The following is a 24,851-nucleotide window of genomic DNA, read 5'->3' on the forward strand; positions in this document are numbered from 1 at the left end:
AGTGTAGCTTATTATCTGTCTCTACAGCCAAGATATGTAGCTGTGGTTATGTTTTCTTCCCTGCTCTAGATTCTTTTTGATTTTTTCCATTGCCCAGAACATACAGATTTTGTTGTTGCTCCTTTTGAGACAGAATATTGCAACATGGCTCAGGCTGACCTAGAACTCTTGTTCCTCCTGCCTCAGCCTCTGAAGTGCTGGGATTACAAGTATACGCCACTATACTCAGCTTCCCAGAATATATAATTTTGAACCTTTGCTTGCCTTCAGTTTCCTTCCCTGAGCCTCAAGTGCTTGTCAGATTTGTTGACTTGGGATGTCCAGTCCTCTTCCTTTTGTCTTCTTCCTGGCAGTGTTTTTTGGCATGAATACACTTCAGTTAAGCATGATCTGGGAAATGATAGACTCAGTGAGTTCAGGTCATAATGAATTAGGGAAGAGGAACCAGGCAAAGCTAGTGAGAGGCAGGGATCTTCAGGGTTCGGGCCTTCCAGGATTCCAGTACAGGGTCTCATCTTCATCTTAACCATACTAGTTAGGACTTTGTGCAACTGTCTGATGTAGAGTAAAAAGGAGATGGGGATGGAGAGGGGGTAAAAGTAGAAGTAGGGCCAGTGCCTGGTAGAGCGCTAGCTTTGAGCAGAAAAGCTCAGGCCCCAAGTCCAAATAAAAAGTAGAAGCAGAAAGACCAATGGAAACCACCTGCACAAGCTCAGCCAGGTGCCCTGGTGCAGGGGCTTGAATGCTGAGAGAGAGGATGGAGGCAGAGAGCCAAATCTCAGAGACATGGTGAAGGCAGACTAGGTAGGACAGTGTGTAGGAGGGAAAACATGATCATCAAAGCTAACTTGTGAGTCTAGTTTTAGTGAGGGTGAGATGAGTAGGTATAACCTTGGAAAGCAGCTTGAGGGGAGCAGCTGTTTCCTGGCTTCAATCCCGGCACTGCTGGTTATAGCAAAACACTTCAGCTGTTAGCTCACAGTATTTTCCTGTATTTCTATTGTGTTTCTGACTAAAATTTAAATTCCCTGAGTGCTGAAAGTTGTGCTTTTCAAATACTCGTATTTTCCCTACAGCATGAATCATAGTGCTTTAAGCTATACAAGATGGTGAATAAATATTTCATGGTTGATAGAAATGGTTGCATACATTTTTTTTGGTATCCTCTGTAATCATATGGAAGTAAGCAATTAAACAGATGGGGAAATTTCCATTTGCATGGGTCATAAATAAGAAATGAGGGGGGTTTTGTGTGTGTGAAACCTGGGATTGTGTTATTGTGGCACCCCCTGGCCAGGTATCTTCTCTCTCCCCAGATGTGCACCGGGAACTACACCTTTGTCCCTTACATGGTGACTCCACATAACAAAGTCTACTGCTGTGACAGCAGCTTCATGAAAGGCCTGACGGAACTTATGCACCCCAACTTTGACCTGCTGCTGGGGCCCATCTGCTTACCTCTCACGGACCGTTTCATTCAGCTTTTGAAGGTGGCCCAAGCAAGTTCCAGGTAATTCTTAGGGCTGACATTTGCATGCTAGTAATGCGTTATGGTTTTACTTCATTTATTCCTGCAGCTTATCCTATATCTTTCAGATTGTTAGATGATTAAGAACCAGGAGGGAAAGAGGGAACAGCTTGCACTAAGCAAAAGGAAAGAAATGTAAATATCACCTGATATGGAAGAAATCATTTGTAGTGTCAAAGCTCATAGAATTCACAAACTTTATAGACCATGATAATGACAGTTTGCCTTGTGACTTTTGTTTGTGACTTCAACTAAGTATCACTATTCTACAATACTGTGAAATAACTGAAATGTATGTAATCACCTAATCTCAATTAAAAAATAGAACCAAAAAACAATGTGCAGTGTCTTCTAAATTGATAGAACAGATGTTATTATAATTTACCTATTGCATTTTATCTCCTTCATAGAACTTGAAATCTATCACCCAAAAAAGACAGTTAACTACTTTATAATAATGGCAGAGCAAAAGATACATGCAAAACAAGTATAGAAACATCAGAATAAATGTCAGAGACTTTTAGTGTAAAGAGTCAAAACTCTGAAAAAATTTGTGTATGTATTTCAATTATGTATTTGTTTAACCATTTTTTGCTAATGAATGGTGATACTGAGTTGGAAAGTAAAGGTTACACCATGTTAAGATCATAGGCAGAATTCACTTATTTAGAATAGTTTCCACTCAAAATAATAAATTCTAGTAGAGTTTGAGCCTTTCCTGAAACAAGATGAGAATTAATAGAAATACATGGACTCTCATCTTTATTTTTGTGCTAGTATGGAGCTTGAACCCACTCAGGGCCTAGTACTATTGTTTGCCTTTTTCACTCTAGCATGGTACTCTACCACTTGAGCCACTTCAGGTCTCCCACTTCAACTTTTGGCAGATTAGAGTCTTATGGAATTTTGTTTGCCCTGGTTGGCTCTGAGCTAGAATTCTCATATCTCAGCCTCCTTAGTATCTAGGATTACAGCTGTGAGCCACTAGAAGCTTCACATGCCAAACACATGAGGTATTCCTTCTATGCATCTTAATACCTTGGAATCTACTTGTGCAGAAATGTCATTCTTTTCCCTATAAAAATTTTCACTTAACTCTTTTCCAATGTTACCTATTAGAAATGTGTTTTTTTCCCCAGCCAATATTTCCGGGAATCTATACTCAATGATATCAGGAAAGCCCGGAATCTGTACACTGGTAAAGAATTGGCAGCTGAATTGGCCAGGATCCGGCAGCGAGTTGATAACATCGAAGTCTTAACAGCAGATATTGTCATCAACCTGTTACTTTCCTACAGAGACATCCAGGTGAGAAGATGCTGAAGGTAAAAGCTTTGTTATGTAGCATTTGAGAGTAATCAGCTGGCTAATAAATTATTTATGCTGCTTGACATAATGTGTATGTGCGCACACGTGCGTGCAATTATGTTGGAGCTTGAACTTAGGGCCTGGGTGTTATCCCTTAGCTTTTTCTCTCCAGGCTGATGTTCTTGAGCCACAGATCCACTTCTGGCTTTTTAGTGGTTAATTGGAGATAAGAATCTCATGGTGGGGTTGGGAAGGTGGCTCAGTGGTAGAGTGCTTGCCTTGCATGCATGAGGCCCTGGGTTCGATTCTTCAGCACCACATAAATAGAAAAAGCCGGAAGTGGTGCTGTGGCTCAAGTGGTAGAGCGCTAGCCTTGAGCTGAAGAGCTGAGGGACAGCGCCCGGGCCCAGAGTTCAAGCCCCACAACCAACCAAAAAAACAAAAAGAAGAAGAATCTCATGGACTTTTTCTTGCCCAGACTTGTTTTGAGCCATCATCCTCAGAACTCAGCCTCTTCCTGAGTAGCTAGGATCATGGCCCAAGCCCCTGGCACCTGGCTCACGTAACTTTTTATTGACCCTTCTATACTTTTCATCTCATGATTTTCTGATGAATGAAAATGACCCGTTAGCCAACAATGATTGTGAAATACTTGTATTATAAATATTTGACTTGTCCTTGAAAGAAGACAAAAGAAAATCTGCTCACAGAGCTAACCCTTTCTAGTCTGCTAGCCTCAGTCAGGCATACCTGGCAGTCAATAAATAAAAGTTTTGTTTTGGCAACTGGCAAATATTCTGAGAGCTTTCAGGGAATATCTTTTACTTCCTGAAGTTATGTTGTGTTTGAAACTGATAGTGCCAGAAACAAGAAATATGCAGTTAATTAATTATAAAATCAAACATATCAACAATCACTCTCATGGACATGTCTTGGGAATTTATTTTGGTAAGTAGAATGCTCTCTCTTCTCAGATTGGGATTTGCTGTTAGGTTTTGTAATAAAATTTAAGTGACTTTGGGTTTCTTATTTTCAGTCCTAGGCCCCTGGGGCTATGTAAACCTTCATAAAGACAAGAGACATATATATGTGGAGCATGATGAAACCTAAGAGCTCATGGAGACAGTAGCTTACCAATGTGAACCCTTTGCTACTTATAAGAGAAATGCAAGCAACTGCTCTGTGTCCTTGAAATATTTTATTTCCCTGGAACTGATTGAGTCTGGCTCTGTGGAGAATGAACTATTCATTTTTAAATAATAGAGTATCATCTTGCTGGGTAGTTTTTTTTGTTTGTTTATTTCTTTGGCTTTTGTCAAACATAACAACTGCATGCTTAATGGTTTTTACCCAGTTAATTGAAACAGAAAAAAAAACCCACAACAGCAATTTCTTCTAAATTCTCTAAAATATTTAGTGGACTCTTTCCCATTTCATGCTCTCCTCAGATTCGTGTGTTTAGGGGTCGAGACATTTCATTGTCAGCTCTTTCTCCTGATGTCTTCACTCTGTCATTTTCCTTTTCCTTGAAAGGACTATGATTCCATTGTGAAGTTGGTAGAGACTTTAGAAAAGCTGCCAACCTTCGATTTGGCCTCCCACCATCATGTGAAGTTTCATTATGCATTTGCTCTGAACAGGTAAGAAGCAGGCTCCTCCCTCCACCCACACGAATGCATTATTGTGTTATGCACAGATTGTTTACAGAGTTCTTGTCATGTTGCAATGACTTCTTATTAGAATGTAATATTCACATAGCAGTCTCCGCTACGTGAAACATGGAGAGCACGTGTTCTGGTTTCTTTCTGATTCTTTTTATATTTTGCCAACAATAGTTCTTTTTTCTTCTCTGACCAAGTTTGTATTTGCTATTTATATTTTATTGACTTTTAAAGTTATACAAGCATGGCATTTTCTTTTGGCAAATACTGTTGTCCATTAGTATTTGTAAGAGACTGGTTCAGGTCCCCTTAAAGGTACCAAAATCAAACAATGTTCAAATCCCTTTCATAAAGTTTTATAGACTTTAAATCATCCCTTGATGACTTAGATTACTAAGTACGAGAAAGAATAAACAGCAACATGATGTAGTCACTACACTGCATTGTTTAGGGAATAACAAGAAAAAAATTCTATGCATGTTCTACATACAATTTTTTCTGATTGTTTCTAGTCCAGCATTGATTGAATCCAAGGATGTACAACCAACAAATACATAGGACTGACTTTACACTCAACATCAAATGTACACTCACATGAAGATGAACTAATGGAGAGTAAGGACAGAATATATAAGTGAACATATTCCAACACATAGGATGGTTTTATCAGGACTTCTATGAAATCACCTAGTTCTGATCAGAATTCTGTTGGTCATGGTTTAGATGATGTATCCATAAATCTGCTCCTACTAGGAATGGTATTGATGCTCCCCTTCCTGCCTTTGCTTTTGTCTGTATCATGGCAGACCTCAGCCCCACTTCGATGTGCAGTTACCAGGAAGGGTCTTTCATGCTGTAGCTGTGAGTAAAGCTAGAGCATCAGTCCTCCGAAACTTACTGAATTGCTCATTTCTTTTCTGATAAGAGAGTTGCCAATAGATAGATAGAGAAAGAGAGAGAGAGAGAGAGAGAGAGAGAGAGAGAGAGAGAGAGAGAGAGAGAGAGAGAGAGAGAGAGAGAGAGCACAACTAAAAGAAGTGATGAAAATGGGGAGATGTTACATTTGTGGAGCACTTGCCACATATCATATAAACTGAGATTATTTTTATTCTTTGGACAAGACCACTGGAAATGGGAAAGGTTGCATAACCTTCAGTGAGTAAGCTATTAAACCAGGACTCAGTCTTTCTTCCTTCTGGTCTGGTGGTCTGTGCTTCTCACTGCTAGCTCTTGCTGCTGCCTTGTTCTAGATGAAAAAGACACCAGGACACTCAGCTAGAATCTGTGTCTTTCCTTGTTTTCCACTGAGCTGTAGAACATGCTATCAACAAATGAACACTGGAGTCTATTTTATCTTCCATTTAGACTTACCTTACCTTTTGGATGAAACTCCAGAGTTTACCTGCTCTAACTGGTTCTCAAAGACATCCTTTTTTGAAGCAGAATGGATTATTTTATATTTTAAAATGGAATGTGAAAGTCCATAAGAATCTTTTACAGTTTTGCTTTATGTATTTTTTGTAAAACAGCATTTAATGAAGTGAAAAGCATGTTTGAAGCAATATTCTTAACCCAAAATGTTTAGTAGAGAGGGTAAAAAGGAAATTCATGTAAGAAGATTTGAGATAGTAGTTAAGGATATGACAACTTTTTAAATAATAACTGTTGAAATATAATCCATATACTATGCAATTTCGTAGTTAAAACATAAAACTCAGTGCTTCTAAATTGTTAATATATTGTATAACCATCAACCTAACACATTATTGAACATTTTTATCAATCCTAAAAAAACTCCCTTACCCATTAGAATTTACCCTCTCATCCCACACCATCATCCAAACATTCTAACATGGCAATCACTAATTCACATTTTGCCTCTGTTAACTTGTCCCATTCTAGACCTTTGTAAATGGAATTACATAATATGTGTTTTGTGATTGACTTCTTCTACTTAGCTTATTTTCACAGTCCAAGAAAAGCAAACTCTGGAGAACTTTTGTCTGGTATTGACAACTATCTGCACATGTTATTTTAAAATAAGCCACATAAAGAACTTCCTTAGGTAACCAATAGGCCACACACCAAAATTATGTACTTCTTGGGTTGGATTTATTTTCTGGGATTATCTGTGAGTTTTCTTACAGTTTTAAAACAAAGGCTATTGAACCCTTAGGTTAAAAGTTTGTCTCTCTTTGGAAAAACTGACTCTTTCAAGGCCACAGACTGTGGTTCTATTTTTCATTCCACCAATTTGAACCTGCATATGAACTGCATGAAGTCAGAACAACTGTAGGGAGTAAGTTCAACTCATTGCCAGGAGCCATAGAGCAATTCAGGAGATCCTTTTTAGACACTATACACTTGCAATAGGACAGAGAAGGATTACGAAAAGGTCTGTAAAGGACTCTCAAAATCTCATTGTTGTTGTTTTCTTGCCAAACTTAATTGATGTGAATCAATACATTATTTAGAGTTTTGAAAAAATAATGGGCCTCTACTTGCTTTTGTGATCTATTTCAAAACAATATTCTCTACCTTAGGAGAAATCTCCCTGGAGATAGAGCAAAAGCTCTTGATATTATGATCCCCATGGTGCAAAATAAGGATCAAGTTGCTTCAGATATGTATTGCCTCCTTGGTCGAATCTATAAAGACATGTTTTTGGACTCTAATTTCACCGACACTGAAAGTAGAGACCATGGAGCTTCTTGGTAAGTATAGAGGATATAAGAATAACTTATTTAATAAGCTCATGACATCCACAATTGCCTGTCAATGAGAATGCTAAAGTAAAATCTCTTAGATGGCTATTGGGAAAGAAATCTTAGATTTTATAGACTTTACATTTATTTAACATGACAGAATAAGTTGGGATGAATTAGATGAAAAAACAAAGATATGATTTGAGAAAAGACATTTGAAATAGAGAAAATCAACCCAATATAATATTGAATATTTTTAAGCAGTCCAGAAAGAAACTCCTAGGCCATCATTATAGTTTATTAAATAAATACTTTAGAGTAAAAAACTATATGTGTGGAAAAACTAATAGGACGACATTAAAAGAGACCTGAACAAGTACAAAAGTATATCAAGTTTGTGAATAAGTAGGCTTTGTTTTTATTTATTTATTTTTATAATTTATTTTTGTTGTTCATGGGGGCTTGAACTCTGGGCTTGGGCGCTGTCCCTATGCTCTTCAGCTCAAGGCAAGCACTCTACCGCTTGAGCCACAGCACTACTTCCGGTTTTCTAGTGGTTTTTATTGGAGATAAGAGTCTCATGGACTTTCCTGCCCAGGCTGGCTTTGAACCGCGATCCTCATATCTCAGCCTCCTGAGTAGCTAGGATTACAGGTGTGAGCCACCGGTGCCCAGCTATTTTTATATTTTTAAGGATGTTATTCTCCCCAATAGGACTTTTCATTTTTTTTATTTGAAAAAATAAAGTATCAAGAGTAACCAAAGCAATTATAGAGAAGAAAAAGGTGGAGAGATTTGCTCTACTAGATAGTGAGACTCACTATAAAGCTGCAACAATTAGGGTATGGCAATATGGTCAAAGACAGAGACAAATTAAACCCCAGAACAAACAGATTTATGACAGAGAAGCCCAAGATTCATGAGCCAGGGTGAAGGGATAGATTCTTCAGATGTGAAGATAGCACTGGGGAAATGTGTTTGTTTGCTTGGAATAATAAAGTTGGACCTCCTTCTTTCCTTTTTTCTTTCCCTCCCTCCTTTCCTCCTATCCTATCTCCATGCTTCTCTCCTTTTTCTCCTGCCTTCTTTCCTTACTTTCTTGCTAACTTTCCCATCTCCCTCCCTATCTTCCTTCCTTCCTTCTTTTCATCTTTCCTTTGTGGTTCTAGAAGTTGAACCAAGGGCCTCATGTTTGCTAGGCAAACATTCTACTCCTGTGCTACATTCCCAACCCTAGATCCCTATCTTAAACTCTGTGTAAAAATAAAATTTAAGTGAATTAAAAGCCAAGATATAAAAAATACCTTAGAAAAACTACTTTTAGAATGAAATATACCAACTATATTTATGACTTTGGGATAGGAATGAATTTTTTAATCAGGGCTTACAAGTACCATAAACCATAAAAGAAAAGATTGGGGGAATGGAGTGAGTTAAAAAGTACTTCTGCTCCCCAGGGCCATGGCTTTTGGAATGGGCACAGTAGGTTCTTGTAATGATCAATGGCAATTGTAACTTGGAATAAAAATTTAAAAAGCAATTCGGTCAGGCGGCATATGCTTACATTCTAAGCACCTGGGAAGTAGAGGCAGGGAATTGTAACCTCAAAGCCAGCCTGGCTTCTATAGTGAATTCACAACCAACTTGAGACTCTTTCAAAAGAAAGACAATGTTGGGAAGTACCAAAGAAGTACCAAAGTAACTCAGGAGATTTAGGACTAGGAGAGATTTTGATCGATGAATGAATTGCAGATAACACAGGACATTTAACTGTTTTTTTTTTTTTTTTGGTCTCTTCTTTTTTGGTACTGGGGATCGAACCCAGGACGTTGCACTTGCTAGGCAAGCGCTTTGCCACTGAGCTACATCCCAGCCCAACACAGGACATTTAAGCAGCATGACTCAGGCAGAACTCAGGCAGAAAAATCACAGTCTCAGACTAAGGAGTCAGTGTGAGGCTGCCTGAGTGCCTAGGAATTAGGCAGGATCACCTCTAAATAAAGGTGCCACAAAGGGAGGATCTTCATGTCCCATATCTCCTTCTGTTCATGGCTAACCCCTGAGGTTCAAAGGTAAGGACTGTGTGGGGTAAAACCACAGGCAATCCCATGTGAGTCTACAGAACTGAACAAAGGTTTCAGTCACTACCCAGTGCAAGGGAGTTAGAGTTTGGAGTTTGAACCCACAAGGAAGGAAGAGGTATGATATGGCAGGAAAAGTATTTGAAGAATTAATGGACAAATATTATCCTAATCTGATAAAACTAATCAGACACACACACACACACACACACACACACACACACACATATTTAGGAAGCTCAGAAAAAAAACAAGATAAATAAAGAAAACTGTCCCCTAGATAATTGCTGAAGAAGAGAATTGCATAAAAATTTCACAAGTGCAACATGGGAAAAAAACAAACATATTTTATAAGGGAGAACGTAAGCCTTACTTTTTATCCAAAAGAGACCAGAAGACAATTGAATAACTCTCTTAAAATACTGAAAGAAAATAATGGCCAATCAAGAACTCTACATGTACCCAGTGAAAGTATCCTTCTAAAACAAAGGGGAAGCCAAGACAATTCTCAGAAAAAAACAACTGAAATTACCTGTTGCTAACATGCCTTCACTAGAAAAATGACAAAGGAACTTGGTGCAGTGGCTCATTCCTGTAATGCTAGCTACTTGGGAGGCTGAGATTGGGAGGATCAAAGTTTGAAGCCAGCTTGGGAAAACAGTTTATAAGGTTCTTATCTCAACTACTAAAATGTTGGGTGTTGTGTTTATCTGTCATCTCAGCTACATGGGAAGCATAAATAGGAGGATGTGGTTCAGGCTAATGAAGTCAAACCAAAACAGAAAGGTTTGGGACATGACTTAAAAGGTAGATTATCTGTACCACAAAAAGGAAAAAGTTGAAGGGAAGTGACAACAAATAGATTCTTGAATATATAGGGAGGAATGTATAACACTGGAAATGAGGAATGTATAAAACATTTTGAACAAACCAGAAACAAGGAACAATGTATGTAACCAATATAGAATTTAGTCTCGTTTTTATAGCCACATAAATATTTTGACATTATCAAGGAAAGCTAACAATTTGCCTATTTTAGATGTAGTCATTCTGAGAAAAATGTAACATAAGTATGTTATTCTATTTCCTAAGCTGAAAGGAGGCTATGTCAATATTGTATTGTTCAACAGAACATGTTACTACTTCTAAAATATTCCCAAATTAAAACATCTGTATCTATACATACAAAGGATTTCCACAATTCAGGAGTTTCTCCTTGGCAACCATAAAACACTTTCAAGTTGTAAAACTGAAATGTAACATTAAAATCTCCTGTCATTATCTGGGTGCTGGTGGCTCATGCCTGTAGTCCTAGCTATTCAGAAGGCTGAGCTCTGATGGTCTCAGTTCAAAGCTAGCTCCAAACTAGAAAGTAAGTAAGATGCTTATCTCACAATTAGCCAGCAAAAAGCCAGAGGTAGAGAAGTGGCTTAAGTGGTAGAGCACCAGCTGTTGAGCAAAAAAGCCGAGTGAGAATATGTAGCCCTGAGTTCAAGCTCCAGTCCAACACACACACACACACACACACACACACACACACACACACACACACACACACACACACACACACACACACACACACGCCATCTTAGTAGGAGTGTCAGCCGAATAATGGGTTATAACCACAGAGAAAAACCAGTATCATGACTTCCTAGGTTCTTTGTAGGAAGAACCTGCTACTCTAGAGCTACAGTAGAGGAATGTAACTGTGAAGCCTTTTCATTATGTAGAGATTTACACATGACATTTGAGGAATGTTACCTCTGATAGAAATGCTTTGACATGGTAGGGATAAAGAGAGCCCTAGTTCCTGCTCTGTGAACTCAAGTGGAAACCCATCATAAGAATTTGTGCACAAGAACAAAATCCATGTGCTTCCTCATGTTCAAGGTCTTGCCAGTTCACGTAAGGAGCAGAGATTTGTCTGCTTTCATTCTGGCTTTATTTTGTCTGAACTTTTCTGGTTCTGTTTTATGCTTCCTAGTTAGCCTACGAATATGAGCTGTCTTTCACAAGAGCTTTGTGGTCAAGCAGAAGATGTGCAGATGTTATGATCTTATTTTAAGCTACTGATTAGTTTTCTAGCAAGAACAGGGAACCCTGTGAGAGAGTTCACAGACTTTAATGATCCAGGTGTTAGGACATGATCTTGTGTGTGTTGCTGATTTATCTCATACTACAGGAATGTTGCTTTTGATCTTGATTGCTTACCTATAACTTGTCATTATTGGTGTAAAGGACACTGAAAAGCCATTTTAAAATGCTTTTGATTCCCTCACACTCATAAAATGATTTCAGTGTTTCCTACGACTTTGACCCACTAGCCACGGCAGTGAAGGCACACATTCTGGCCCAGTGCTGGTGGAGGAAGGCATGGCGGGGGGAGGGCACCACAGAGGTTACAGGTTTGCATCTACCCTCAAGTCCTGGGTCCCAGTGGGATGTTTCCACCCACCTTCTTGTTTGAGTCACAAGCCTCTGGGTTTCCCCTTGTCAAAGGCGGGTGCTGGGATAACAAGTGGATCCTCATAGCTTACTCCCTCCCATCCTGGACTTCTTTCCATAGAAAGTGGTTTTCTGCTTGTTTGAATAAGCAGTGGTCTATAGACCATGGAAAGTTAGGGGATACAAGCTCTTGTAATGACAAAGGCTCATTGGGTTCCTTCTTGTAATGTCTATTTTATTATATTTTATTTTTTAGCGGGATTAGAGTTTAAGCTCAGGGTTTTATGCTTGCTAGGCAGAGATTCTACCACTTGAGCCCCACCCATCTCTTTTGGTATTAGTCCTTATTCAGATAGGGTCTTGAATATTTTGTTCAGGCCTCACTTAGACCTTGATCCTCTTGCCTACTGGTAACTAAGATCATAGACACGCACCATTATGCTCAGCTTGTTTGTTGAGATATAGATTCCAGCTAACTTTCCCCAAGCTTATCTCATACTGAAATCCTTTATATCTACCTCCCAAGTAACTGGGATTACAGAGATATACTACTATGCCCAGCCACAATTCCCTTTAAATATCATTAATAAATCCAATTTCCCTGCCTTTTGATAAGAGAGGCAGAGTGCTACTCTCCTCTGCGCATACTACCTAATGTAAATCCTAGACATGGTACCCTTTTGTTGTCAGGGAGACCATCCTGTGAAGAGCCATTTGCTGAGAGCTTTAGTTGAGAACTCTGAATGTGAAAATAGAGAAAAAAAAAAAGTTTTGTGGTTTAGAGTTTTTAAAGTTTACCACGTTATGACATATTGATAGAACAGACTTTGGTGTTTGAATCTGATCTGACACTGTGTGGGTGGTCGGAGTAGATGATAGATCCTGCTGATTGTAGCTTTAAAAAAAGAAGTAGTTCTTTCACATTTTCTCTCACATGATGTTTCTCATGATTACTTCCTTATTTATTTTTGTGCATTGAAGCTCTTGATGTTGGCCAGAGTAATCTGTTACAGTCACCACATGCTCAAGGCCCTTATAGGAAATGCTGTAATATCTGCCTATAACCCATGCAGACCCTCCTTCCACATGTGTTTTCTCTGAAGTATTTATCATACCTCATACAACATAAATGCTGTGGTAATTGTTCTGTTGTGTTGTTTAAGAAATATTTGTGTGTGTGGGAGGGGGATCCATCATGGGGCTTGAACGTAGGGCCTAGGCACTGTCCCTGAGCTTTTTCAGCTCAAGGCTAGTGCTCTGCTACTTTGAGCCATAACTCCATTACCATTTTTCTAGTGGTTAATTGGATATAGGAGTCTCACAGACTTGCCTGGGCTGGCTTCAAACTGTGATCCTCAGATCTCAACCTCTAGAATAGCTAGTATTACGGGCATGAGCTACCAGCGCCCAGCCCTACAGAATTAATTTTTCCCATATATTTTCAACTGTGGTCATCAGGTACAGCATTCAGATATTTAGAGAGGCAGTTACATTTCTGTGTTTAAAGTTCTGTAAATGAGGTTAAGGCTATAAAAATGATGCCTGTTTCATCTTTAGGGACTTAAGTAATAGGTCACTTTCAGTTTCTGAAAAGGTGCTTTAAAAAAAAAGTCATGGGCTGGGAAGGTGGCTCAGTGGTAGAGTGCTTGCCTTGCATGCCTGAGGCCCTGGGTTCGAGTCCTCAGCACCACATAAGCAAAAAGAAAAAAGCCGGAAGTGGCGCTGTGGCTCAAGTGGTAGAGCGCTAGCCTTGAGCTGAAGAGCTGAGGGACAGCGCCCAGGCCCAGAGTTCAGGCCCCACAACCGGACCAAAAAAAAAAAAGAGTCATAACTGTTCCTTATAATGTTTTAAATAAGTCAATGAAGACAGCCATAGTGCCTGTCTCCCAGGCTGGTTAGAGGACATTGCAAGTGGAATAGCAGAAACTGCTTTGAGAGAAGGGGAGGGGAGGTTTGGAGAACAGCTACCTTGTAGGGAACATGATGCTGTGGCCCACGAACCTAGCCTTACATCCTCAAGAGAAGAAAATGACTACAGACATTCTGAAGGGTGATGGTCAGAGGAAGTGATGTGGACAGATCACCCTGCCTAGCAAGCCAAAGTCATTCCCACTGCCAACATTCCTTGTCACCATACTTTGTTTTTTACCTAATGTTTGTTTAAAGAGCTAGGAAATGGGTATGCTGAATTCACACACAGCACAGGTGGCTTAGAACGTTTACTCTATGCAGTGTATGTTCACATAGGTTGACATAGCCAGGCAGCTCTTCCAGCACAGGTGTCTGGGTATGGTAGGGAAAGTATGGAGGTAAAGTAGGTGGGGGCTAGCATTTTTCTTCCCATTTTATAACTAAGGAAATTGAAATATAAGAACTGAAATGAGTTCTTGATGCTCTGTACTTACTAAATTTCCAAATCTAACTTTTTAGTTTTTAGGGTTTTTTGTTTGTTTTTTGCATTGTAAGCTCACTTCCCTGAATTTCCAGGAACAACTATTTCCAGAAATGTCTGTACAATTTGGTTGAAGATGTATGGACCATAGGGAGATTGTTGTCAGAGAAGTGTTGACTCAATACTTGGAAACAGTAATGTTAGGCAAATGGCTTCACCTTTAAGGAATTCAGCTTTCTTGTTTGTAAAATAAGGGTAAGCCTGGTGACAGTGGCTCATCCCTGTAATGCTTGCTACTCAGGAGGCAAGAATGTCATGGTTCAAAACTAGCCCAGGCAAAAAGCTCTGTGAGATTCTACCTCCAGTTAACAAGCAAAAAGCATGGCTAGAGTCATGACTCAAGTAGTTGAGCTCCAGCTCTGAGTAAGCAAACTAAGGAAGAACAAGGCCCTCAGTTCAAACCCCAATACCAGCACAAAAATGAATAAGTGAATGAATGTACACTGCTTTTGACACCCTGCAGGTAATAGAACATTGACTATATCATCAATGAGTATAATCAATAAAATATAATAATCAATAAAAGTATAGTCAATAAAAATGTCCTAAAACATGACATCTAGAAGTAGACTGATTCAGGTGTACATTGAGTCAGCAGTTTAAAAAGATCAGTGTAAGCTGAGTGCCCTGACTCAAGCCTGTATTTCTACTTACTTTAGAGATGGGGACCAGGAGATGGAGGCTCGAGGTCAACTTGGACATAAAAATTCAGTTATTAAGATTCCATCTGAACCAATGACTAAGTGCAGTAGCATGTGCCTGTCATCCCTAGCAACATGGGGAAACACAGGCTTTCTGGGCATCCGTTGAAATTCTACCTCAAAAATAACTAATGCAAAAAAGGACAGGCAGCATGCTCAAGTCAAAGACCACCTGCCCAGCAAGTGCAAGGCCCCAAGTTTGATCCCCTGTACTGCCCTCCTAAAATGAACAGGATTGTCTTGGGGTTGCTGGTTGGCTACAGCCATTCTCAGATTGGTTCAAATTAGCTACACCTGTGTTGAAGGGAAAGGAGGGCCTCTTTTCCTATATCTGTATCTTATTACTGGACAAGCCACTCAGAAAGCTGCTTCAGACTTTCGTTACATCATTCTGCTCCTAGCACTTCATCATCAGCTCTGGACTACACAGGTCACCAGCAACGAAGGCAAACTGATGCCTTTGGGAGGGGTGAGTACCTGAAGAAATCCTGGAAGCTGGGATGAGGTGTTATATCCTTGCTGTATAAGAGTAAAAAATATTTTATATAGTTTATGCTTCTTCACATGTCTATACACTTATCTAAGCTCAAACTAGAGATTGATTACATCTTCCTCTTCCTAAGATATCACAAAGAATTCTCTTTTTCTTCTTTCAGAATATAGCTAAACATTTTTCAACCAATGGGGAATGTCCAGTGGGCTTGATTTTTACATGGGCTTTGTGTCAGTTGCATCTGTCAGGGTTGTGTGGGTTGTGTGGCATTTGCTTGACATCACATTTGATTCAAGAGAAGATGGTGTTTCTCTCTCTCTCTCTCTCTCTCTCTCTCTCTCTCTCTCTCTCTCTCTCTCTCTCTCTCTCTCTCTTTCTCTCTCTCTCTTTCTCTCTCTCTCTTTTTCTGGTGCTAGTATGGGGCTTGAATTCAACGCTTGGGTGCTGTCCCTTAGCTCTTTTGCTCAGGGCTAGCACTTTACCACTTGAGCCACAGATCTACTTCTAGCTTTTTGGTGATTCAATGGAAATAAGAGTCTACGTCTCCAGGACTTTTCTTCCCTGGATGGCTTCCAACTATAATCCTCAGATTTCAGCTTCCTGAGTAGCTAAGATTACAGGCAAGAGCCACTAGCTTTTGGCTTGTTGTTTTCATTCTTAACAGGAGATAGGAAGTCATTTTCTGAACTTCAAAAGGAAATTAAGGGACTACACTCATATCTCTCCTGTTACAATGCCAAAAATGATGAATAGCTGGGCAATTAAAAGCAGAAATCTGTTTTGAGCAAATCTTTCCTTATGCACTGATTTTCTCTTATGTCAGTGCTAGTTAAACAGAAAGAGGGCCTGCTTGTTACATTTGTAAGGAGGTTGGCTTTACTTTAGAATAGTACCTAACAAACCAATCTACATACAAATAAAGATGAATATCTATTTTCCATTTACAAGATGAGCCCTCTTTGCCTTGGCATCAAGAGATCTTTCTCTGTGTTATCTCCATTTCCACAGCCTTCCTTCCCCCTTCCTCACATCCCAGAGCTTCATCTCCTTATCCTCCATTAACATCATTTCTGTCCTTTATTGTGACTATCAGATGACTTTCTTGGTTTTGGATGATTATACCTTTTAGAGCATAAACCCCGAGGAGTCTGTAGTAACTTAGCATGACACCCAGCTTGCTGGTGTCCACCATTGATGGTTCCTAAGCAACCAGCAGTTCCAGGATGCCCCAAGAACTTATAAAGATCACACTGCCTACATTTGCTTTATAAACATACTATGGCACATCAATACCCTGGTCGCAGCTTAATACCACTCTCAGTAGATGATAGATATCCTGAAAATCTATTTGATGTAACCAAGTACAAGAATAATGACATTGATATGTTCCTATGGAGGTTTCCTAATTGTGGATAAAGAATCGTGAGCACCTAAGGAGAGTAATTGACACCTGCTTTATATACTTTCATGATCAGAGAGACAAATGAGAAAATGGCCATTTTTCCAGGCATTCTACTAAAAAGGAAGGAAAATGAAGAATCAGAGGAATTCCACTTAGTGAACTAAAGTGATTGCTTCCACGTCTGCTTGGGCATCAGTATGGCTAGAGAAATTGTCAGCTATTTGGAATTCTTTAAAGTGGAGCACTAGCCTTGAACAAAAAGCTAAGGTACAGCACCCGGGCTCTGAGTTCAAGCCCCAGTATCACACCCCCACACACACACCCCCCCACACACACTTATTAGTTTCATTATTTAGCATCAACCTGTATTTTTATGTTTAAATCTTTAAAAAATGACAAAATGATAAAAAAAAAATATATATATATATATGGAAAATTAGCACCAAGAACTAGAGAATACAAAAATGATGTCACATGAGCAAGCATTCAAACTAATAACCATATGAGAAATACAACAAATAACCATATGCCACTTCTCCAGAGGAAACGAAATCTCCCTAGCAATAATTTATCATACAAGACTTTATTTAGGCTAAGAGCATCAGTTTAACAAGTTCAATACTCAGAGTTCAAATCGTAGTACCTCCAACAAAGATCTTTTTTTGGGGGGGGGGAGGGGTTGGTTGTGGGGCTTGAACTCTGGGCTTGGGCGCTGTCCCTGTGCTCTTCAGCTCAAGGTGAGCGCTCTACCGCTAAAGCCACAGCGTCACTTCCGGTTTTCTAGTGGTTTATTGGAGGTAAGAGTCTCACAGACTTTCCTGCCTGGGCTAGCTTTGAACCATGATCCTCAGATCTCAGCCTCCCGAGTAGCTAGGATTACAGGCGTGAGCCACAGGTGCCCGGCTGCAACAAAGATCTTATATAGACAAAATTAATGCTATATAAATAATACAGTGTTTTAAAAGTAATGAATTCTATGAACATTAACACATGGCAGAGTGAAGATGATATGTACATCCTTACCAGGCTGTCCAAGGATGTTGTTTGTAATAATATGCTTTTATCAAGGCCAGGATTTAGACTGTTACAGGACATCATTTACATGGAACAGCTGTGTTTATTATTTAATATGATCTGGTTTGTGGAGGAGGTTGATATCTTCCTTCTTCATCCCACAAGTGATTATTTTTTATTCTTGCGCATTGTGCTAGACATCCTTAACCCAGACATACCTGAACCCGGGTACTGGAGAGTCACTGGTCAGAAGACTGGCAAAGTCTCTGTTGTCGTGGTGTTTATGTTCTATTGGGGTGCGAGATAGACAGTAATTTCAAACTGTTATAAATCCTAGAACAGATAAAGAACTCTTCAGAGTTTCCATTTATTATTTGTGTCATTCTAATATGTGATTTTAAAGATTCTTTCATTTTACTCATGTTGTCATATCTGTTGTTCTGAGTAGACTTACTTCCTTTTCAATGTTTGTAGAATCTATACTGATGTCTTCCTTTTCTCATTTCTAAGAGAAATAGTAATTTTTATTCTTCTCTTTCCCTTTCTCTCTCTCTCTCACAAACACACACACACACACATGAAATATCTATTTAAGAGTCTATCAGTTTTATTAAGCTTTGTAAAGAACAAGCTTTCAGCACTACTGATTTTTTAAATTGCCTATACATTTTGTACTTCATTGATTTCTTACCCTTCTACTTGAGGTATAATTCATTTTTCTTGTAGCATTGATTTTTCAGCCTTGATTCTTTTTCAATATATGCGTTTAAAGGCATAAGTTGTTCTGTGTCCCAAAAATTTTGATACATTGAACTTTCAGTATTGCTCTACTCAAATACCTTGTAATTTCAGTGTGATTTCTTCTGTGATCCTCAGAACTGGGTTGCTCATTTTAAACTGTATCTGTTTGTTTTTGTTTTTGTTTTTGTGGGGGGGTCCAGTCGTGGGACCTGAACTCTGGGCCTGGGCGCTGTCCCTCAGCTCTTCAGCTCAAGGCTAGAGCTCTACCACTTGAGTCACAGCGCCACTTCCGGCTTTTTTCTTTTTGCTTATGTGGTGCTGAGGAATCGAACCCAGGGCCTCAGGCATGCATGGCAAGCGCTCTACCACTGAGCCACCTTCCCGGCCCCTGTATCTGTTTTTGTTGTTCTCTACGTTGATTCTGTTCGTAAACAAACATGCTGGTATAGTATATCAGTCTGTTGAAGGTTTGTTGACAGAAAAGAGTCCATAGTTTTGGATATAATATTCCAGATAACTCATTTATACTAACTTGGTTAATCATGTTGGTCAAATCGTGCATATCTTCATCTATTTTTTACTTCTGTTTTTGCTTTATATATGCTGAAACAATGTTAACAGATACATTTAGGATCATTAAATTTGTTACACTTTTATCCTTATGAGATGCTCCTTTTTTCCTTTCTAATAATAATTCATCTGCTATTAATAATTGTGCATTGTTTCATTTGTTCAACCTACCTAATATCCTATATTTAAAGTGTGTCTTGTTAAAATGGATTTCATTTTTAGCTGACCTAGACTGTCTCTGTTCTGTCCTGAGAGCTTTGAATAGTGTGAGAGATTTAATGTCTGTCCTTTGGAATTTGGTTTAATTCTTCATTCTTATATATTACTTAGCTCTAAATTTTGATGTTTCTTTAGGAATAGATTATATATATATATATATATATATATATATATGTATGTATTATACTTATTTCAGGCTCCTTTACCTACTGGGGCTTTTACCTAGTGGGTCTTTACTCTTGAGTATTGCCAGAGATCAGGTGGTTTCATTCAGCCATCCCAGCTCCCTGCACCATCCTAACCTCCCAGACTTGACCCATTCATCCTGTGGAAGAAACAGGAACTACAGTTTGAAACTCCTTTAGGATCCAACCCATGTGATTACCAAGAAATCCACTAGTGTCTTTTTTCTCTGATAAGAGTTTCAAATAGGCAGAGGCTCTATGCCTTTCCTCTGTGGAGTTTTAATTTAGTATTTTATTGTTTCTTCCAGAGATTTTTAAAGTCTGGTTCTAGAGTGTATCTCTCAGCTTCCTAGTTTATAGAAGGATTTTCAAGCTGACTACCATGTCTTACTCAGAAAGACAAGGCTACATAGCTTTCCAACATTGAGGATATGCTTTCATGTCATATTATGTGGTATATGATATTATTGGAAATGTAGAATAATTTTTCATCTTATAACAAATACTTTGTAGTATTTGGCTAAAAATACGAAGTTTTGATTACATCTTTAATCCTTCACTTGGTATATATTTGCAAATGTGTAATTGTTCTGTCAGTAGGTATTCATAGATGTTTATTTTTAACTTTAAGTTTTTATATTGGCAAATACTTTCAGGAAACATTTTACTTATGTACTAAAACAGATTCCCCACTCTTTGTAGTGGTATATGTATGATAGGTGATGGTATTTTATTTTTTTGAGACACATATACATTATTATAATTTCAGAAGAAATCTAGAAAATGTTAAAACATTCTAATTTAGATTTTACCTTAAAATATGAAAAATTTTAAATATGTAATAATATTTGATTGTGTAAATTTGATTGTGTAATTTAATGAGTAATTATTATGATGGTTAATTGATATTTAATAATATTTAATCATTATAATTAAAGGTTTGATCAATATTTAATTATATAAATATTACATATGTAGTACTATTTATATTTAAATATTTAATAATGCTTAAATATGCATTGATATGGTAGCAGAAAAGCAAATTTTAATTCAAATATTCATCTTGGTTGATGTAAACACCTAGGAAATACTAAGTGCCAGCTTTTTGGTTGCCATGTGCAAATCATTTTCCTTTCTGTAACCTTAAGATAGATCATTTAACCTTCTTTGGTTTCAGGGGAAAGAAAAACTTGCTGAAAAATGTTGTATAACTTGATTTGAATTGGAGAAAGGGAAGCTTATCATTTCTTTCTTCTCCTATTCTCTCTGTTTTTTAATTGGAGTTTTCTACTTGCTATTGTACAAAGATCAACACCATCAAGATATAAATGAATTGAAGCCTGGATAAGAGTTTTGAATGTCTGAAGTTTGGGGACATACATTTTCCATTTTAGAATGGAAATATCTGTGATTCTAAAGGCATAAAAATACTTTTCAGTCACCTACAATGATGCAATTAGATGTAGGGGGTTTTATATTCTACTTAAGATTAATGCTTGTTTAACTTGTGCATCTATTCAGAGACATTTGTCCTACATAGAAGAAATAACACTCTTCAAAGTGTATAGCAGTCTCAGTATTCAGATAAATAGACTTTTTGTTTGATGTTTAACTTGTTTTAAATTATGGGAAATTCCTGGACCAGGTACTGATGGCTCACACTTGTAATCCTTGCTATACAAGAGGCTGAGATCTGAGAATTACAGTTTAAAGCCAGCCTGAACAGGGTAGTCCATAAAACTCTTACCTTCAGTTAATCAGCAAAAGACTGGAAGTGGAGCTATGGCCCAAAAAAGCTCAAGAACAGTGGCCAGGCCCTCAGTTTACGCCCCAGGACTGGCACACAAAAAATACTATGGGAAATTTAAAGTATATATAGAAGGCAACAATAAAAATTCAGTATTGTGCTTATCCTTGTTTCTTGCTATTTTCACAGTCCAATGTTTCACTGACTGTTATAGGAAGAGACTTTATCTTAGAATTCTAATGTATTTTGCCTATTTCTTCAAATGACCATTTATTAGAAATCAGGTCTGTTTATTCTCCATTTTGATTTTGTTTTCGATTAAGGTTTCATTTTCTTGTGCTTATCTCAAACTGAATCTAGTAGTCACTGGGGTGCTTATTTTCATTTGATCCCCATGCACTCATATGAAATAATATTGAATTTCATTGCCTGGTTAATGATAGGTATGTGGAAGTCATAAATGGATGTTAGAAAGTGTTACCTTGAAAATGTAGTTGCTATTCAAACACCAATCCTTTGAAATGTTTCAATGTTTTCAAAAGCCAATACTGAGTCTCATGCATATTCAGAAAAGGGTTCTTTTAGTATTTGAGCCAAAATTAGTATGCAGAGGCACAATCTCCAATTTTCTTAATTTCTTCCTGTAATTGACATTTGTGTTGTAGTTTCTGGTCTCTCTTAGGGAGCTGATCCCTTCTGTAGTAAGTAACCCAGATGGTCCTCCTCAAATATATGCTTTGTATATTTCCAGGTAGTTAAAAATCCATTTAACAAATACATGCAGGGCTTTCTCTTTCTTTCTTTCCTTCTTTCTTTCTTCTTTCTTCCTTTCTTTCTTCCTTCCTTCCTTCCTTTCTTTCTTTCGTCAGTTATGGGGTTTGAACTCTGGGCCTGAGAGCTGTCCCTCAGCTCTTCAGCTCAAGGCTAGCACTCTACCACTTGAGCTACAGCACCACTTCCAGTTTTCTGAGTGTTTATTGGAGATAAGAGTTTCACTGACTTTCTTGCCCCAGCTGAACTGAGATCCTCAGATCTCAGCACCCTGAGTAGCTAGGATTACAGGTGTGAGCCACTGGTGCCTGGCTTTCTTGTTTTAAATTTCTACTGCTTACACACACACACACACACACACACACACACACACACACACACACACACACACACACACACACACACACACACACACACACACACACACACACACACACACACACACACACACACACACACACACACACACACACACACACACACACACACACACATTCCAGAGCATTGAAGAGGTTTATATTTTTGTTTTGCTTCATTTCCTTGAGTCAAGATCTGACTGCATAGCCCATTCTGGCCTTACTACTGAGAGGTGGAATGATAGGCATGCACCACCATGTCTGGTTGAGGGGCCATTCTTTTTAAAATCTGGAGTCACTAGGGTGAAGGTGAGTTAAGTAGGAAATTGATTGAGCTGGGGTCAAGAATGTGCAGTTACTTAAGCATTAAATCCAAATAGCACACTAGATTCTGGGGTGAAGGCCAAGAGAATATTTTTTGCTTTGGCACTGGAGTTATGCAAACAGGGTTTCATGACTGAGAAAGTAAACTTGTACATTGGTGGTTTGTTTTTTGTTTTTTGTTTGTTTTTTTTTTGTAGGTTCAAAAAGGCATTTGAATCTGAGCCAACACTACAGTCCGGAATTAACTATGCTGTTCTCCTCCTGGCAGCCGGGCACCAGTTTGAATCTTCTTTTGAGCTTCGGAAAGTTGGTAATTGTAGCTTGAGATTTTACGTGGAAATCAAGAAGTTAGACTCAAACTTGGTACCATGAAAAAGAACCATTAATAGACTCTCTTGCTTTCTATCTCACCTGACTTCTGGAAAAATAGGTGTATTCTCCTTGCTTGGTATTTTAAACTATTGTGAGGAATTCTGATATTGGGATGCAGTTCAGTTTTCATTTGTTTTTACCTGTTTCTAAAAGTCCTTGGTTAGTATTTATTATTCCAGGTCAAATAATATCTACCATGTGGGCTTTATTACATTCAGCCTCCAACTTCCAAATCAGGTTAGGATTTTGTGGAACATTGGGAATGCTGTCTATTTAAGCTGGTGTTTTCCTGGTGCTTTAAAATGGAAACAAACACACAAATCTTTCTTATTTCCTTTTTCTGTGTCTCAAGCACACGTGTTCCAGAACAGCAGACAGCCATCTCTGAAGTGTACCCATTGATAGAATACAGCTTGGTCTTTTTGATCTGTTGACATTGTCTCGTCTGCTGACCCTTCTTTGGAATATAAAAAATTAGACCATTTTTGAGGCATATTTAGTGTGGTTTCCTGGTTTTGACTTTAATGACTTCTTTTTACATGGTGGTCCTAGAGGTTTCCTGTCAGGTAATGCCCTTTTGCCATGGGCGTGTGTTATACTATAATCTCCCTGTATCCACCTCCCAAAGTAGCTAGGATTACATACAAACATCCACAACTGTGCTAGCTTTTTGCCTGTCTGGCCTCACAGTAGCTGCTATTATATGGATGTGCTACCATGCCTGGCTACTGATAACCACCATCACCACCACCACCACCCCTAAGATCCTAGAAAACATATTTTGTTCTCTTGAGTGTCCCTTTCAGAGAACCATTCTAAGTCATTCTTACTACAGATGCATAGTGTTTGGCCTTACTTCTCAGAAGGTCAAAAACTTTAATCTTAATGAAACTATTTATTGTAAAAAAGAAGTGTTTCCTTTAGTATTTTGAGCTGGAGACCGTTTTCTTTGATTTTCCCGAAGTTAAATGAACCCTGGGCCTCTTTTGTTGTTGTTGGTTGGTTGTTTTGTTTTTTGAATATTTTTTGAGACGGACTTAGAAAACATCCAAATGTAATATTTTGGGAAAGTTTTGAGAGTAAATAAAGTCAGAGTATAGTATTAACTATTCTAAAAGTCCCAGGCCAAACAAATGCTAAGGTATAGTGGTAACTATGGCTGGATTGCAGTACTAGTGAAGGTAGAAGGCAGAAAGCTTGATTTGGAATAATTTTTTTATTGTGGGGCTTGCACTCAGGGTACTGTCTCTGAGCTTTCCACTCTTGGCTAGCACTCTACCACTTTGAACCACAGCACCATTTCAGTTTTCTGGTAGTTAACTGCAGATAAGAATCATGGTCTTTCCTGCCAAGGCTAGCTATGAACCTTGATCCTCAGATCTCAGCCTCCTGAGTAGCTAGGATTAATAGCATGAGCCACCAGTGCCCAGCTGCAATAATTTTTCATTTGGCGAACTGAATGAATGAAAAAAAATTCACTGTAATTTGTGCTTTTTAGGAATCCTACTTCCATGTTATATCTTAGATTCATGTAAAAACTCTCCAGTAGTATTTATATAGTAATACTCCTTCTATGACAAGGTCTAAACATCCTTTTTGCTACTCTGTTCTTGAGCTCTAAGTACTCAACAAGACTCAATATAGTTTTACAGACGTAGGTAGAAATAACAGCAGTGGATTGAAAATGCACTTTTCTAAGTCTCACTTTCTTAGCACTCGAAGGTTTGAAGAAATCAACTATAACCTGAGGAAGTAAACATACTTGAATTTTCCCAA

At 38.4% G+C, this 24,851-nt stretch overlaps 1 protein-coding gene across 2 annotated transcripts in view; it reads left to right on the top strand.

Moving 5' to 3' along the window:
- Positions 1 to 24,851, top strand: part of Map3k5 (mitogen-activated protein kinase kinase kinase 5) — a 187,721-nt gene that overhangs the window by 79,184 nt on the left and 83,686 nt on the right. For both annotated transcript variants that reach the window (XM_070010628.1, XM_070010629.1), the window contains exons 4-8: positions 1,317 to 1,510; positions 2,668 to 2,836; positions 4,370 to 4,476; positions 7,041 to 7,211; positions 22,901 to 23,013. In XM_070010628.1, coding sequence (XP_069866729.1) covers positions 1,317 to 1,510; positions 2,668 to 2,836; positions 4,370 to 4,476; positions 7,041 to 7,211; positions 22,901 to 23,013 — 754 coding nt within the window. The remainder of the gene's footprint in view (positions 1 to 1,316; positions 1,511 to 2,667; positions 2,837 to 4,369; positions 4,477 to 7,040; positions 7,212 to 22,900; positions 23,014 to 24,851) is intronic.

This window comes from Dipodomys merriami, unplaced genomic scaffold (assembly GCF_024711535.1).
Source record: "Dipodomys merriami isolate MVZ:Mamm:240054 unplaced genomic scaffold, mDipMer1.0.p SCAF_8, whole genome shotgun sequence".
NCBI classification, from domain to species: domain Eukaryota; kingdom Metazoa; phylum Chordata; class Mammalia; order Rodentia; family Heteromyidae; genus Dipodomys; species Dipodomys merriami.